Below are 14,821 nucleotides of genomic sequence, written 5' to 3' on the forward strand. Positions count from 1 at the left end.
ATAAAGTAAGCTAAATATTTAAAGCTAGTGGGTTCATACCCCAAAAATGAAAAATTTTCCTTTATTAATTTTTTTTAAAAAAGTAATAAAATGACTAATTGTAATAACCATTTTAATCTCCTTATCCACGGATTCTTGATTTGTTTTGTGATTAATAATAGAAATAAATCTATTAATATTTATTCCAATTTTAAATAAAAAAAAAAATAACAACTCAAATTTAATGGTTTCATATTTTATTATTCAATCTTTCTCATCAACTCTTTTTTTTTTTAGATCTCTAAATCTTTTAATTTTCAATATAGAAATTTTTAAAATAATCATGAATATTTCCATACTTATTAAACTAGCTTCAATTCCTTTTCATTTCTGGCTTACTTCATTAAGAGAAATAATTGATTTTAATTCCTTATGAATTATTTTAACTTTACAAAAATTTATTCCTCTTACAGTTTTATCAAAATTCAATATGGAAATTATTATTTTGTTTGCCGCCCTTTCTTCAATTATCAGATCAATTTTAGCATTAAATTCAAAAACAGTCAAAAAAATTTTAATTTTTTCTTCAATTTCTCACCAAGGTTGAATTATTAGTTTAATTTTAATAAAAAGAAATTTTTGGTTAACTTATATACTAATTTATTCAAGACTAATTTTCAAAATTTCTAGAAATTTTGAAAAAATAATTTCCTTTAGCATATCAAGAATATTTTTTGTTTATAAAAAATATTCTGAAAAAATTTCAATTATTTCATTAATGTTATCATTAGGGGGTATACCCCCTTTTCTGGGTTTTTTTATCAAATTATCTTCAATTATTATCCTTATTAACAATTTTAATTTTATTATTATTATCCTCATTATATCATCAATAATTAATATTTATTTTTACCTTCGTATCTTAACCCCCCTTTTATTTATTAATAATTACAACTTTAAAAATCATTTTAAAAAGAACCATTTTAATAAAAATTTTATTTTAAATATAAATATTATTATCTCCATTTTTTTATTAAATCTTATAATCTTATAATCTTATAATCTTATAATTATATAATATTGAAAGATTTTAAGTTAAACAAAACTATTTACCTTCAAAGTAAAAATTATATTTAAATAAATCTTAGTAAAAGGATGATTAATCCATAAATAAATTTACAATTTATCACCTAAATTCAGTCATTTTACCGCGATGAATATACTCTACAAACCATAAAGACATTGGTACAATATATTTAATTTTTGGAAGATGAGCAGGAATAATAGGACTTAGAATAAGAATTTTAATTCGAATAGAATTAGGTCAACCTGGAACATTAATTGGAAATGATCAAATTTACAATGTAATTGTAACAGCCCATGCTTTTATTATAATTTTTTTTATAGTTATACCAATTATAATTGGTGGGTTTGGTAACTGACTAATTCCTATCATGCTAGGTGCCCCTGATATGGCATTTCCTCGCATAAATAACATAAGATTTTGACTTTTACCCCCTTCATTATGTCTATTAATTAATTCTTCTTTAGTTGAATCAGGTGCTGGAACAGGATGAACAGTTTATCCTCCATTATCGTCAAATCTATCCCATTATGGCCCCTCAGTAGATTTAGCTATTTTTTCTCTTCATTTGGCTGGAGCATCATCCATCCTAGGATCAATTAATTTCATTACTACTATCATCAATATACGTTCAAATGGAATAACTATAGAACGTATCCCTCTATTTGTTTGATCAGTATTTATTACTACAATTCTTCTTCTTCTTTCCCTACCTGTTCTAGCAGGAGCTATTACTATACTATTAACAGACCGGAATTTCAATACATCATTTTTTGACCCTTCAGGTGGGGGAGATCCTATTTTGTACCAACATTTATTTTGATTTTTTGGTCACCCAGAAGTTTACATTTTAATTCTACCGGGATTCGGTATAATCTCTCATATTATTTGTTTTCATACAGGAAAGAAGGAACCTTTTGGAAACCTAGGAATAATTTATGCAATGTTAGCAATTGGACTTTTAGGCTTCATTGTGTGAGCTCATCACATATTTACTGTAGGTATAGATGTTGATACACGAGCTTATTTTACATCAGCCACAATAATTATCGCAGTCCCAACAGGGATTAAAATTTTTAGATGACTTGCTACTCTTCATGGAACTAAAATTAAATTTAATACACCTATCATATGAAGATTAGGATTTATTTTCTTATTTACAATCGGAGGATTAACAGGTATTATACTTGCTAATTCATCCATTGATATTATCCTTCATGATACTTATTATGTAGTAGCTCATTTCCATTATGTTTTATCTATAGGAGCTGTTTTCGCTATTATAGGAGCTATTATTCATTGATTTCCTATGATATTTGGCATTAATTTCAATTCAGTTTTAACTAAAAGCCAATTTATTTTAACTTTTATTGGAGTAAATTTAACATTTTTTCCCCAGCATTTCTTAGGACTTAGAGGTATACCTCGACGATACTCAGATTATCCAGATTTTTTCTCAAAATGAAATTTCATTTCCTCAATTGGGTCAATCATTTCTCTTACGGGAGTTATTTTAATAATTATTATTATTTGAATTGCCCTAATTGAGAAAAAATTTATTTTTTCATCTTTTTCATCATCATCATCAATTGAATGAATAATAAATTTTCCTCCTTCAGAGCACACCTTCAGCCAAAATAACATTATTATTAAATAATAATTTACTTATGATAACATGATCACAAATCTTCTTCCCTGACATAAATTCTCCAATTATAGAACAAATAGCTTTCTTTCATGACCATTCAATGATAATTATTATTTCAATTACCATTATTACAATATACATAATTATGAATATCATAATTAACTCCTTCACCAGACGATCAATAATAGAAGGGCAAGAAATTGAAATCATTTGAACAATTATCCCCGCAATTACATTAATTTTTATTGCTATACCCTCACTTCACTTACTTTATTTAACAGATGAAATTTTTAATGCTCAAACATCAATTAAAGTTATTGGTCACCAATGATATTGATCATATGAATATTCAGATTTCAACAAAGAATTCGATTCATTTTTAATCCCAGAAACAGAGCTAAATAGAAACTCATTTCGTCTTTTAGAAACTGATAACAATTTAATAATTCCATTTAATACTATAATTAAATTTTTAATTACGTCAGCTGACGTAATTCACTCATGAACAATTCCATCCTTAGGAATAAAAATAGATGCTGTCCCAGGACGACTTAATCAAACATTTTCAATTGCTAAACGGCCTGGAATATTTTTTGGACAATGCTCTGAAATTTGTGGCACAAACCACAGATTTATACCTATTTCTCTTGAAGTATCATCAATAGGAAACTTCATAAAATTTATCGCTTCATAAACATTGAATGGCTGAAGTTTAAAGCAATGGTCTCTTAAACCAAAATATAGTGAAATCACTTTCAATGGAAAGTCTAGTTAAATAAATAACAAAAGAATGTCATTCTTTAATTACATTAAGTGACTCTCTATCCCTCAATTATATCCAATAATATGAACAATCCTAACTTTTTTTTTACTTTTATTTTCAACAATTCTAATAACATCTATTTTTTTTGTTAAACCAAATTACAAATTATTTTTAAATAAAAGCAAAATTAATTACAACCTTTTTTCATTTAAATGATAAATAATTTATTTTCAATTTTTGACCCTTCAACTTCAAGCATATTTAGTATAAATTGAACAGCTTTATGTTTTTGAATTTTAGTCATTCCATTTCCTTTTTGGGCTTCATATTCTTTATTTCTAATTTCCTGAAAAACTCTTTTAAAGAAGTTTTTTCAGGAAATTAGAAATAACGTTAAAACATTAAAATTTAAAAATATCATTTTATTCACCGTTGTTTTTTTTATCATTGTGTTTAGAAACCTGCTAGGATTATTACCTTATGTTTTCACCCCTTCAAGCCATTTACTGTTTTCTATATTCTTCTCATTCCCTTTATGGATTTCTTTAATTGTTTTTAGTTTATTAAATAAATTTAACAAAACTATAAGTCACTTAGTACCTTTAGGATCCCCTATTGTTTTAAGTTTCTTCATGGTTCTAATTGAGACCGTAAGAAATTTAATTCGCCCAATTACTCTATCTGTTCGTTTAACAGCTAATATAATTAGTGGTCATTTACTAATTCATTTACTGTCTTCAATGATAATGATTAAATTTTCTTTGTTTTCTTTAATATTCCCTATTATGATGATATTATTGGTCTTGGAATCCGCTGTTGCTATTATTCAAAGTTTTGTATTTGTAACTCTAATATCTCTTTACTTAAATGAGGTCTAGATTTTTAACTTATGATATTTCACCCATTTCATTTAGTAGAAAAAAGACCTTGACCTTTAACTAGATCTATTTCAGCTTTCTCATTAACTTTAGGATTTGTAAACTATTTTAATAATAATAATAGCATATTAATTCTTAATGCCATTTTTATTTTATTTCTCTCATCTTTTCAATGGTGACGGGATGTATCTCGAGAGGCATCCTTTCAAGGATATCACACAAAATATGTTTTGCAAGGCTTAAAATTGGGAATACTTTTATTTATTTTATCTGAAATCTTTTTTTTTATTTCCTTTTTCTGGGCCTTTTTCCACAGAAGCTTATCTCCAAATATTGAAATTGGAAGTCAATGACCTCCTCAGAACGTTATCCCCTTCAATCCTTTTGAAATTCCATTATTGAATTCAACAATTTTAATTTCTTCAGGAATTTCAGTAACATGAACACACCATTCTATTATAAATGGTGATTATTTTTCTTCTTTAACATCCCTTAAAATTACTATTATGTTGGGGGCATTATTTACGTTTTTTCAATTTTTTGAATATTATCAAGCACAATTTTCAATTACCGATAGAGTATTCGGTTCTACTTTTTTTCTAACTACAGGATTTCATGGCATTCATGTAATTATTGGATCTTTATTTTTATTAGTAACTTATTTTCGGATTAAAAATAATCTGATTTCTTGTAATCATTTTTTTGGGTTTGAAGCCTCGGCTTGATATTGACACTTTGTTGATGTAGTTTGGTTATTTTTATTTACTTTTATGTATTGATGGGTTTATTGTTTAATTAGTATAAATAGTACAATTAATTTCCAATTAATAAGTTTAAAATAAATTAAGCAATTTTTTTATTAATTATTCCTTTTGTAATTTTTTTATTAATTTTAATATTTTTTTTAATAAACTTTAAAAATTTAAAAATAAAAGAAAAATTATCACCATTTGAGTGTGGATTTGACCCCTTTTCTTTATCCCGTGTTCCTTTTTCCTTAAAATTTTTTTTTTTAGGTATTGTCTTTTTAGTATTTGATGTAGAAATTATTGTTATTCTTCCCTTTCCTATCTTATTAATTAATAAGAGATTCTCTTTAATATTTTCTTTTATTGTAATCAATTTAGTAATTTTGTTAGGATTTTTATACGAATGGAAAAGAGGAATAATTGAATGAATAAAATAGAAAAGTATTTAAAAATTATAAAATCTAATTTGCAATTAGAAATTGAACTTTCCTTTTCTGTTTATTTTTAAAATAAAGCGATAAAATTGCATTCAGTTTCGGCCTGAATTTAGAAGTTTTCTATTTTTTAATAGAAGCCAAAAATAAGGCTATTCACTGTTAATGAATAATTTGGATTTTAATAATTCCTATTAAGATTAAAATTAATTAGGCTTCTAACCTAAACTTAATGGATTATCCATTTTAATCTTTAATTTAAATAGTGTATTTCAACACTTAACATTTTCATTGTTAAAATTCCCATGGATTTAAATAATTCCAAAAATTGATGCAAAAACTGATAGATATGAAAAACACTAGAAATATTATTCTAAAAAATAGAAAAATAGTAACAGGAAGAATAGTTTTTCATGCTATTATTATTAAATTATCATATCGATAACGGACGTATGTTCTTCGGATTACAATAAATATAATTATTAAAAACAAGGAAATTAAATTATTTATATAACAAAAGCCAAAAAATATGTAATTTGTAATTACTCTAACTAAAATAATTATTCCATATTCTGATATAAAAATAATAGCAAAAAGTCAAGATCCATATTCAATGTTAAATCCAGAGACTAATTCTGATTCACCTTCAGCCAAATCAAAAGGTGTTCGATTTGTTTCTGCTAATAAAACAATTAATCAAATAACTCTAATAATTGGAAAACTAATAAAAATTCTTAAATTTTCTTGAATTAATAAAAACTTATTAATTGAGTATCTTTCAACCAATAAAGAAAATCTAATTAAAATTATAGCTATTCTTACTTCATAAGAAATAATTTGTGCGAAACCTCGGTATGCCCCAATTAAAGAATATTTTGAATTTGATGATCATCCTCCAAATAAAATGCAATAACTTCTTATTCTTGAAATACATAAAAAAAAAATTAAAGATAAATTTAAATTTAATAAATTTCTCTTGTAATAAAAAATTATTCAAAGTATTAATATTATAAAAATTCTTATAATTGGAGAAATAAAATAAAGAATAATATTTAGATAATACATAGAGTTTATTTCATTTCTTAACAATTTAATTGCATCTCTAAAAGGTTGAAATAAACCTTGAAAACCCGTTTTGTTGGGTCCTTTACGAGTTTGGCAGTAGCCTATAATTTTTCGTTCTAATAAAGTAAAGAAAGCAATTCTTAACAATGCTATTAAAATGGTAATTACAAATATTAATAAGTTTAAAATTATTAAAGGAATATAAATTCATAAAGGAAGCTTAAATTCCTCACATTTTAATTTTGTTCTGTCACTTTAATTTAAATTCCAAAAATTGATGCAAAAACTGTTAACTCTTAAAAAAATTTTTTTTTGAAAAAATTCCTTTCGTACTAATTTTCAATTTTAATTTTATTAAGATAGAAACCAACCTGATTCTCATCGGTTTAAACTCAGATCATGTAGGAAATTAAAAGTTGAACAAACTTTTTTTTTTAACTTCTTCATCAAAAAAATATCCTAATCCAACATCGAGGTCGCAAACTATTTTGTCAATATGAACTATCGAAAATTATTACGCTGTTATCCCTAGAGTATTTTTACCAAATTACCGTTATTAAACGGTTCATGTTTTTTCAAAAAAGTTTTTAATATTAATTAATCGCCCCAATTAAAGAAACATATCTTCTTTATTGAAATATGTTTCTAAAAATTCATAGGGTCTTCTTGTCCTTAATTTTTATTACTGTTTCTTCACAAGTAAAAATAACTTTAATTGTTAAGTTTAAAAAAGATTTTTCCTGTAATTCCATTCTCTTAGCACTCAATTAAAGTCTTATTTCAATACCTTTGTATAGTCAAAATACTACAGCAATTTAAATTTAAATTCATTGAGCAGGATTTTCATTTATTTATTTTTTATCTAAATGAAATGTTTTTATTAAACAGTCAGGAAAATTTTTTGCCGAGTTCGTTAAACTTATTTTATTAAATTTATTTTTAAATTTTTTTAAAAAAAATAAAAAATATGTTATTATACTAATAATTTTATGTTTAGAAAAAAGAAAAATTAATTTTTTGTTTTAAAATATTTAAATAAATTGATTTTATTTTTTTAAAAGTACTTATAATAATTTAAAGGAAAATTTTATTCCTTATTCAACAGATTTTTTTAAAATTTTAAAAAAATTTTTTAAGCTTATCCCTAAAAAAATCATCTGTTATTTTAAAAAATAAAATATTATAACAGAAAGGTTTGTTACCCAATTTCAAAACTAGTTAACTTAAATTTTGACAAGAATTTCACTTCTATTTAGAATTTGCGTTTATTGTTGAAACAATAAAAATTATTAAACTAAATTGATCAAATTATTTCGAGAAAAATAAAATTTTAATTTTTTTAAAAATTCCCTAATACAAAAGGTACAAAAATTTACTTTTTTCTTATTAAAATTATTCCTTTTCAGTAAAATATTATTTTGTTTTAACTTACCTTTTAATTATTTTTTCTAAATTTAAAAATTAAATCTTCTTTTGTATTTTAATAAAAAAAAAATGGTATTAATACAAATTTTCATTGTAAATGAAACATCAAACATTGATTTCATTTTTAAAACACTTTCCAGTATTTTAACTTTGTTACGACTTATCTTTGTAAAAGAGCGACGGGCGATATGTACATATCTCAGAGCTTAATTCAAATAATCATTCTATTAAAATTTTTACTTTCAAATCCTAATTTTTTTATTTTTAAGAAAAAAATAATTGTCTAAAGAGAATTGTAATTCACTTCATCCTAAAGTTTAAGCTGCACCTTGACTTAACTTATTTTTTGTATAAAATTTGCAGCAATTATAATTAATAATTGCTTTAATAGTGGTATACAAGCTGTCTTTACCAACTTTAGTAAGATTTGGGTGTTTTATCCATTAAAGAGCAAATTCCTCTGAAAAGCTTAAGATACCGCCATAATTTTTTGTTTTCGTAAGTTTTATATACTAACAATATATTATTTCTAATAATAGGGTATCTAATCCTAGTTTATTTTAGGAAATTTTTATTTAAACTTTTAATAATCTTTTTCAAAAATTTCACCTTTTTGAAAAAAAAAATATTATTTACTTTTATTTTAAATTTTTAGCCTAAAAAATAAATTCTTTTGTTTAACCGCTGCTGCTGGCACAAAATTAGCTAAATTAAACTATAAATTTCAATAATCTTGTATTATTAAATAAAATTTATTTTCTGTTTTTGTTTTTTTAGCAAATTCATAAAAAATTTATAGTAATTTTTTTATCAAACCAAGCCTAATTATTGCTGGAAATAAAAAATTATTTAATTTAGAATGAGCTGAAAACGTTAAACGTTTTCAACTCATGTCTATCGGTTAATTCTATCTATTAAAGAAAGTTATGCCAGACTTTACTAGGCTTTTTTTCCTTATTTTAATCAGCACTGATTTAGAGCTAAATGAGACATCTATTTTTTTCTCCGAATTTATTACCTAGTAGATGTGTGTTGGACTTAGTATGACCCTTTGTTACATCTATGCGGTCCAGTAAATGCGATAGCCGGTTGTCGCCCCTTATTTAAAATAGATGTAATCATATTCTGCGAAGTAAAATGCCTGACTAAAAGGGTTATCTTGATAGGATAATATATGTAAATTCGATTACTTTTACTAATTAACTTTAATAATTTCATTTATTTCCTAAAAAATCAAAATTTTTCGTGCTTTACACCAAAAGTTATGCTTTTAAATTATTATTTTTACATTTTCAGTGTAATGTTTTTAAGTTAAACTATAAAAGCATAGTTTATAGAATAAATATAATAATTGTCAATAAAATTAAAAGAATTTTACTTAAATTTTGTTTTTCAATTCAAAAATTTAAATTAAAAGTATTAATTATTCTATTATTAACTATTTTAGGCCCTAAATTTTCTATCCATGTTCAATCTCTAACTCTGATTTTTAATCCTGTTTTGCTTTTAACTAAAAAAACATAACTTGTTAAATTACTTAGAAATCAAATTTTATAAAAAAAATCTAAATTAATAAATATAATGTTCAAACTTTTTTTGAAAACTATAAATATTATTAAGGTAAATACCATAAAAAATAATATAAACAACTTTGAAAATTTATTAATAAAAATTAAACTTAAATTCGGATTAGTAAGTCAAAATAAAAAATTCCCTGAAATCATTACTAGAAAGCATAATATTATAATAGGGAAAATTATAAAGCCATTAAAATAATTAGAATAAATTCTCGTTGTTATTGTACCTTTAAGTAAAAGTATATAGATTAATCGGATACAGTAAAGTAGAGTAAATATAATTCCCAAAATAAATAAAATAATTAATAATGTGTTTTTTAATTTAAAAAAAAAGAATTCCACGATTAAATCCTTTGAATAAAATCCCCCGATAAACGGGAATCCTATTAATGACAAAAAAGAAATTATTATACAACTGGAAATTAAAGGTCTAAATTTAAAAAAATTCCCTAATATTCGTACATCCTGAATTCCATAAAAAGTATGAATTACAAAACCGGCACACAAAAATAATATTGATTTAAACATTGCATGTATTAATAAATGAAAAAAAGCTATTTCTATTATGCCTAATGATAAAATAACTATTATTATTGATAATTGTCTTAAAGTTGAAAAAGCAATAATCTTTTTAAAATCAGATTCAAAAAAGGCATTTATTCCTGATATTAATATTGTAATTACAGCAACTTTGATTAAAATTTCAGAAAAAATTTTTACTTCAAATAGATAGCTAAAACGTATTAAAATATAAACTCCTGCTGTTACTAAAGTTGAAGAGTGAACTAAAGAAGAAACAGGAGTAGGTGCTGCTATAGCAGCAGGTAACCAGGCTGAAAAAGGAACTTGAGCTCTTTTAGTTAATCCTGCTGTTAAAATTAAAATTCCACAAATTAGTTCAATTATATTAAATCTTAAGAAATCAAATGAGCCAAATCTTACAAAAAAAATTATTCTCAAAATAATTATTACATCTCCAACTCGATTTCTAATAATAGTTATTATTCCTGAATTGTAAGAATTAATTCTTTGATAGTAAATTACTAAACAGTAAGAAACCAATCCTAACCCATCTCACCCCAAAATAATTGTAAACATATTAGGTATTATAATAAGAAGAATTATTGAAAATACAAATAATAAAACAATTATACAAAATGAATTTTTATTTTTATCAGCATTTATATATGAATTTCTATATATAATTACTAAGCCTGAAATAATTATTACTACTATTCTGAATAGTCTTCTTACTCAATCAAATAAAAAATAAAACTTTAAATCTAAGTTATTAATGCATAGTAAAATGTATTCAATAATGATAATGTTATTTAAGTAAAAATTTACTAAAAACATAAATCCGAATAATAACCCCATAATTATTAAAAATATTCTTCAATTTATGAAAATTGTCTAATGAAACAAATCTTCTATAAATTCACAATTTATAATTTTATATAAACTAATTAGACATTAAATTCATTTACAAAATATTGAAGCCTTTAAAAATCACATTAATATAGGAAAAGCATGAAGAAAAACAGTTAAATACTCACGCCTTAAAATTGGTTTAAGTGACCAAAAAGTTCATCCATGTCCATGATTAATATAACTGTACATATAAATGGAATAACAAGCACTTATAAAAATAATTAATATAATAGGGAAAAAATAAAAAACTCTAAATTTTAGAATTCTTAATCTTAAAAAAAACTCCCCAAAAAGATTTATTGTTAGAGGGGCGGATATATTAGTAACTCTAAATAAAAATCACCATAATGTTAAAGAAGGAAAAAATATTTTCAATCCCTTAAATATAATTATATTTCGAGTAAAAACTCGTTCATAAATTATATTTGCCAAACAGAATAAACCTGAGCTACAAAGACCATGACCAACTATTAAAAGAAGAGATCCCACTCTTCTGTAAATAGTAAAATTAATTAAACCTCCTAAGACAATTCCTATATGACAGACCGAAGAATAGGCAATTAAAGCTTTAATATCAATTTGATATATACAAAATAATCTAATTATTACCCCTCCTCAAATTGAAATAGTAGTAAAAATTTCCCCAGTCTTAACCAACTCATTAATTATTATTATCTTAAAACGAAAAATTCCATAAATTCCTAACTTAAGAAGAATTCCAGCTAAAATCATAGATCCGGAAATTGGAGCTTCAACATGAGCTTTTGGGAGTCAAAGATGAAAAAAAAATATAGGAATTTTAACTAAAAATCCTAATATAAGAAAAATAAAAATCAACCCTAAATTTATTTCAATTCAATTTATATAGAAATATGTTAATGAATAGTTATTCCAAAAGTAAAAAATAATTACAATAAATATAGGAAAAGAGCCAAAAATAGTATACATTAATATATAAAAGCCAGCTTGTAATCGTTCGGGTTGGTTACCCCAGCCGAAAATTAGTATAACAATTGGAAACAGCACAGACTCAAAAAAAAAATAAAATGCTAATAAATTGGAAACAGAGAAACACACCATTAATAAAAATATTATTAATATAGTATAAAATAAAAATATTTTATTTAATGAAATTCTATGCGTAAATCTGGCAAGAACCATTAAAAAAGTAATTCAAATTGTCAATAAAATTATTAGATTTCTTAATAAATCTAAACTGAAATTTTCTATAATTTCTATAACATTTACATTTATTATAAAACATAAAAATGTTATAATCATAAATAAAATTATTACTATAATTTCAAGAGTTTTTAAAAAAAATGATATTCATAAAATTAAAAATCTAATAAAAATCATTCTTAACATTTAATCAAGTTCATAGAATTTAACATTTCATTTCCATAAAAGAAATTTAACAGTACTAATAATCTTAATCCTAAAGCAGCCTCACATACAATACTTACTAAAAATAAAAAAATATTTATTATATTTAGAAAAGAAAATAAAATTATTATTAATACAATTAAAGATATATATATAAATTCAATTCTTATCAGAACTATAATTAAGTGAAATCGATTGATTAATAAAGCTAATACGCCTAATAAATAGATAAATATAGAGATTATTACCATAAGTTAAAATAATTTAAATAAAATATTGATTTTGTAAATCAAATTTGGTTTTCCCTTTTAACATCAGAAAAGAATTTCTCTCATTAAATCTCCAAAATTTATATACTTAATATATTATTTTCTGCCTGAAATCAAATTTTTCTTAATAATTTCTGTCATACTTATTTCAATAAGACATCCAATGATGATATTAATTGCAGTAATTTTGTTAACTTTATTTATTTCAATATTATTTTATATAATTACTGAAAATTCCCTCTTCCCCTTAATCACAATTTTAATAATTTTAGGAGGTATAATAATTATTTTTATATACATTATTAGTCTATGTCCTAATAAAAAAATAAATTTTAATTTTAAAATTTCAGTTATCATATTTATTTTTTTATTTTTAAACTTAAACTCCATATTTGTTAAAATTATTAACCAAAATTTAATAAAAATTTATTTTTTTTCATTTATTAATATAGTTATTTTGCTTATACTTTATTTATTAGTTACTTTATCGGTGATTTTAAAAAATTTAAATTGAATTTCTTCTCCTATAAGAAGAAAATAACTTATGTTAAAAATTATTAATCCAATAATTAATCTTCCTTCTCCTTCAAGTATTTCCTATATATGAAATTTTGGATCATTATTAGGAATTTGTTTAATTATCCAAATTCTTTCAGGTTTTTTTTTAGCTATAAATTTCTCAAGAGATGTTTCTACAGCATTTATAATAATTTCTCATATTCAGCGAGATGTAAATTACGGATGATTAATCCGTTCTATTCATGCTAACGGTGCATCACTTTTTTTTATTCTTATTTATATTCATATAGGACGAGGAATTTATTATTCTTCTTTCTTTTTTAAAAAAGTTTGATTATCGGGACTTTTAATTATCTTCATTCTTATAGCCACAGCATTTTTAGGATACATTTTACCATGAGGACAAATATCATTTTGAGGAGCTACCGTTATTACTAATCTAATTTCAGCAGTTCCCTATTTTGGCCATTCAATCACTTATTGAATTTGAGGCGGATTTTCTGTGGACAATAACACATTAATTCGATTTTTTTCTTTACATTTTATTCTACCTTTTATTCTCTTATTTATATCAATAGTTCATATCCTATTAATCCACGAGAAAGGATCTTCCAACCCCCTTGGAATTTCAATAAATGTTGATAAAATTCCATTCCATCCTTACTTTACAATTAAGGATCTTTTAGGAGTTATATTTGTAATTATTCCATTTTCTGTATTTATTATATTATTTCCTTATAGAATAATAGATGCAGAAAATTTTAATATAGCAAATCCAATAATCACTCCCCCCCACATTCAACCGGAATGATATTTTCTTTTCGCTTATGCAATTCTTCGTTCAATTCCAAACAAATTGGGGGGAGTGTTAGCTTTACTAATATCAATTATAATTATTTTAATTCTTTCCCTTTTTATAAATAATAAAATTTCTTCATTTTATTTTTCTCTGTTTAAAAAATTAGCTTTTTGGTCATTAGTAAACACTTTTTTCATTCTTACTTATTTAGGAGCCATGCCAATTGAATATCCTTATGACATTTTAAGAAAAACCGTTACTTTAATTTACTTTTTAATCTTTGTTATCCTTCCTGTAATTTAGACTTTTTAACTATTTAAGTATGTATTTTGAAAATATAAAAAAGAGAGTATCTCTATAAGTCTAAATTTAATTTCAGTTGATTTTAATAAAAATCATAAATAAATTCTAAATTTATTGCATTTTTTCTGCCAAACTGAAAAAGCTCAATTAAATGTAAAACCTATTCCTGATTATCAGGAATAGGTTTTACGTTTTCAACTCATGTCTATCGGTTAATTCTATCTATTAAAGAAAGTTATGCCAGACTTTACTAGGCTTTTTTTCCTTATTTTAATCAGCACTGATTTAGAGCTAAATGAGACATCTATTTTTTTCTCCGAATTTATTACCTAGTAGATGTGTGTTGGACTTAGTATGACCCTTTGTTACATCTATGCGGTCCAGTAAATGCGATAGCCGGTTGTCGCCCCTTATTTAAAATAGATGTAATCATATTCTGCGAAGTAAATCTTAACAAAATTTTAAACTGCAAATTTAAAAAAGATTAATTTCTAAGATTTTTTTATTTAAAA

The 14,821-nt window shown here is 23.6% G+C and overlaps 13 protein-coding genes and 24 non-coding genes across 37 annotated transcripts; 23 read left to right on the forward strand and 14 right to left on the reverse strand. All coding sequences in view use genetic code 5, as the record gives it.

The window, feature by feature from the left end:
• trnM lies at positions 1 to 67 on the forward strand. The gene has a single exon. It is a non-coding gene; the product is annotated as a tRNA-Met (tRNA).
• On the forward strand, positions 68 to 1,033 carry ND2 (NADH dehydrogenase subunit 2). The gene has a single exon. The coding sequence runs from the start codon at positions 68 to 70 to the stop codon at positions 1,031 to 1,033; it is 966 nt and encodes a 321-aa protein (YP_010535389.1).
• A 30-nt stretch (positions 1,034 to 1,063) lies between these two features.
• trnW lies at positions 1,064 to 1,126 on the forward strand. Its single transcript has one exon. It is a non-coding gene; the product is annotated as a tRNA-Trp (tRNA).
• Positions 1,125 to 1,189, reverse strand: trnY. The gene has a single exon. It is a non-coding gene; the product is annotated as a tRNA-Tyr (tRNA).
• Positions 1,182 to 2,720, forward strand: COX1 (cytochrome c oxidase subunit I). Its single transcript has one exon. The coding sequence runs from the start codon at positions 1,182 to 1,184 to the stop codon at positions 2,718 to 2,720; it is 1,539 nt and encodes a 512-aa protein (YP_010535390.1).
• Positions 2,721 to 2,730: 10 nt separating this feature from the next.
• On the forward strand, positions 2,731 to 3,405 carry COX2 (cytochrome c oxidase subunit II). Its single transcript has one exon. The coding sequence runs from the start codon at positions 2,731 to 2,733 to the stop codon at positions 3,403 to 3,405; it is 675 nt and encodes a 224-aa protein (YP_010535391.1).
• Position 3,406: 1 nt separating this feature from the next.
• Positions 3,407 to 3,473, forward strand: trnK. The gene has a single exon. It is a non-coding gene; the product is annotated as a tRNA-Lys (tRNA).
• trnD lies at positions 3,473 to 3,534 on the forward strand. Its single transcript has one exon. It is a non-coding gene; the product is annotated as a tRNA-Asp (tRNA).
• ATP8 (ATP synthase F0 subunit 8) lies at positions 3,535 to 3,693 on the forward strand. The gene has a single exon. The coding sequence runs from the start codon at positions 3,535 to 3,537 to the stop codon at positions 3,691 to 3,693; it is 159 nt and encodes a 52-aa protein (YP_010535392.1).
• Positions 3,687 to 4,352, forward strand: ATP6 (ATP synthase F0 subunit 6). The gene has a single exon. The coding sequence runs from the start codon at positions 3,687 to 3,689 to the stop codon at positions 4,350 to 4,352; it is 666 nt and encodes a 221-aa protein (YP_010535393.1).
• Positions 4,353 to 4,363: 11 nt separating this feature from the next.
• COX3 (cytochrome c oxidase subunit III) lies at positions 4,364 to 5,141 on the forward strand. The gene has a single exon. A coding segment is annotated over exon 1 (778 nt).
• trnG lies at positions 5,142 to 5,202 on the forward strand. Its single transcript has one exon. It is a non-coding gene; the product is annotated as a tRNA-Gly (tRNA).
• On the forward strand, positions 5,203 to 5,538 carry ND3 (NADH dehydrogenase subunit 3). Its single transcript has one exon. The coding sequence runs from the start codon at positions 5,203 to 5,205 to the stop codon at positions 5,536 to 5,538; it is 336 nt and encodes a 111-aa protein (YP_010535395.1).
• trnA lies at positions 5,537 to 5,598 on the forward strand. Its single transcript has one exon. It is a non-coding gene; the product is annotated as a tRNA-Ala (tRNA).
• An 8-nt stretch (positions 5,599 to 5,606) lies between these two features.
• On the forward strand, positions 5,607 to 5,667 carry trnR. Its single transcript has one exon. It is a non-coding gene; the product is annotated as a tRNA-Arg (tRNA).
• trnN lies at positions 5,668 to 5,731 on the forward strand. Its single transcript has one exon. It is a non-coding gene; the product is annotated as a tRNA-Asn (tRNA).
• A 1-nt stretch (position 5,732) lies between these two features.
• Positions 5,733 to 5,789, forward strand: trnS. The gene has a single exon. It is a non-coding gene; the product is annotated as a tRNA-Ser (tRNA).
• A 2-nt stretch (positions 5,790 to 5,791) lies between these two features.
• Positions 5,792 to 5,853, forward strand: trnE. The gene has a single exon. It is a non-coding gene; the product is annotated as a tRNA-Glu (tRNA).
• On the reverse strand, positions 5,853 to 6,789 carry ND1 (NADH dehydrogenase subunit 1). The gene has a single exon. A coding segment is annotated over exon 1 (937 nt).
• On the reverse strand, positions 6,790 to 6,860 carry trnL. The gene has a single exon. It is a non-coding gene; the product is annotated as a tRNA-Leu (tRNA).
• rrn16 lies at positions 6,861 to 8,089 on the reverse strand. Its single transcript has one exon. It is a non-coding gene; the product is annotated as a 16S ribosomal RNA (ribosomal RNA).
• Positions 8,090 to 8,151, reverse strand: trnV. Its single transcript has one exon. It is a non-coding gene; the product is annotated as a tRNA-Val (tRNA).
• rrn12 lies at positions 8,152 to 8,965 on the reverse strand. Its single transcript has one exon. It is a non-coding gene; the product is annotated as a 12S ribosomal RNA (ribosomal RNA).
• Positions 8,966 to 9,156: 191 nt separating this feature from the next.
• On the forward strand, positions 9,157 to 9,223 carry trnI. Its single transcript has one exon. It is a non-coding gene; the product is annotated as a tRNA-Ile (tRNA).
• A 1-nt stretch (position 9,224) lies between these two features.
• Positions 9,225 to 9,290, reverse strand: trnQ. The gene has a single exon. It is a non-coding gene; the product is annotated as a tRNA-Gln (tRNA).
• On the reverse strand, positions 9,291 to 9,351 carry trnF. Its single transcript has one exon. It is a non-coding gene; the product is annotated as a tRNA-Phe (tRNA).
• A 5-nt stretch (positions 9,352 to 9,356) lies between these two features.
• ND5 (NADH dehydrogenase subunit 5) lies at positions 9,357 to 11,012 on the reverse strand. Its single transcript has one exon. It carries the CDS (start codon positions 11,010 to 11,012, stop codon positions 9,357 to 9,359), a length of 1,656 nt encoding a protein of 551 aa, YP_010535397.1.
• On the reverse strand, positions 11,013 to 11,074 carry trnH. The gene has a single exon. It is a non-coding gene; the product is annotated as a tRNA-His (tRNA).
• Position 11,075: 1 nt separating this feature from the next.
• Positions 11,076 to 12,401, reverse strand: ND4 (NADH dehydrogenase subunit 4). Its single transcript has one exon. It carries the CDS (start codon positions 12,399 to 12,401, stop codon positions 11,076 to 11,078), a length of 1,326 nt encoding a protein of 441 aa, YP_010535398.1.
• ND4L (NADH dehydrogenase subunit 4L) lies at positions 12,395 to 12,670 on the reverse strand. The gene has a single exon. The coding sequence runs from the start codon at positions 12,668 to 12,670 to the stop codon at positions 12,395 to 12,397; it is 276 nt and encodes a 91-aa protein (YP_010535399.1).
• Positions 12,671 to 12,672: 2 nt separating this feature from the next.
• Positions 12,673 to 12,733, forward strand: trnT. The gene has a single exon. It is a non-coding gene; the product is annotated as a tRNA-Thr (tRNA).
• Positions 12,734 to 12,794, reverse strand: trnP. The gene has a single exon. It is a non-coding gene; the product is annotated as a tRNA-Pro (tRNA).
• A 6-nt stretch (positions 12,795 to 12,800) lies between these two features.
• On the forward strand, positions 12,801 to 13,229 carry ND6 (NADH dehydrogenase subunit 6). Its single transcript has one exon. The coding sequence runs from the start codon at positions 12,801 to 12,803 to the stop codon at positions 13,227 to 13,229; it is 429 nt and encodes a 142-aa protein (YP_010535400.1).
• A 3-nt stretch (positions 13,230 to 13,232) lies between these two features.
• CYTB (cytochrome b) lies at positions 13,233 to 14,309 on the forward strand. Its single transcript has one exon. The coding sequence runs from the start codon at positions 13,233 to 13,235 to the stop codon at positions 14,307 to 14,309; it is 1,077 nt and encodes a 358-aa protein (YP_010535401.1).
• On the forward strand, positions 14,309 to 14,371 carry trnS. Its single transcript has one exon. It is a non-coding gene; the product is annotated as a tRNA-Ser (tRNA).
• Positions 14,372 to 14,379: 8 nt separating this feature from the next.
• Positions 14,380 to 14,447, reverse strand: trnL. The gene has a single exon. It is a non-coding gene; the product is annotated as a tRNA-Leu (tRNA).
• Positions 14,448 to 14,754: 307 nt separating this feature from the next.
• trnC lies at positions 14,755 to 14,806 on the forward strand. Its single transcript has one exon. It is a non-coding gene; the product is annotated as a tRNA-Cys (tRNA).
• Positions 14,807 to 14,821: the final 15 nt, after the last annotated feature.

The sequence above is a fragment of the mitochondrial genome of Amblyomma mixtum (assembly GCF_055824585.1).
Source record: "Amblyomma mixtum isolate 1 mitochondrion, complete genome".
Taxonomy (NCBI): Eukaryota; Metazoa; Arthropoda; class Arachnida; order Ixodida; family Ixodidae; genus Amblyomma; species Amblyomma mixtum.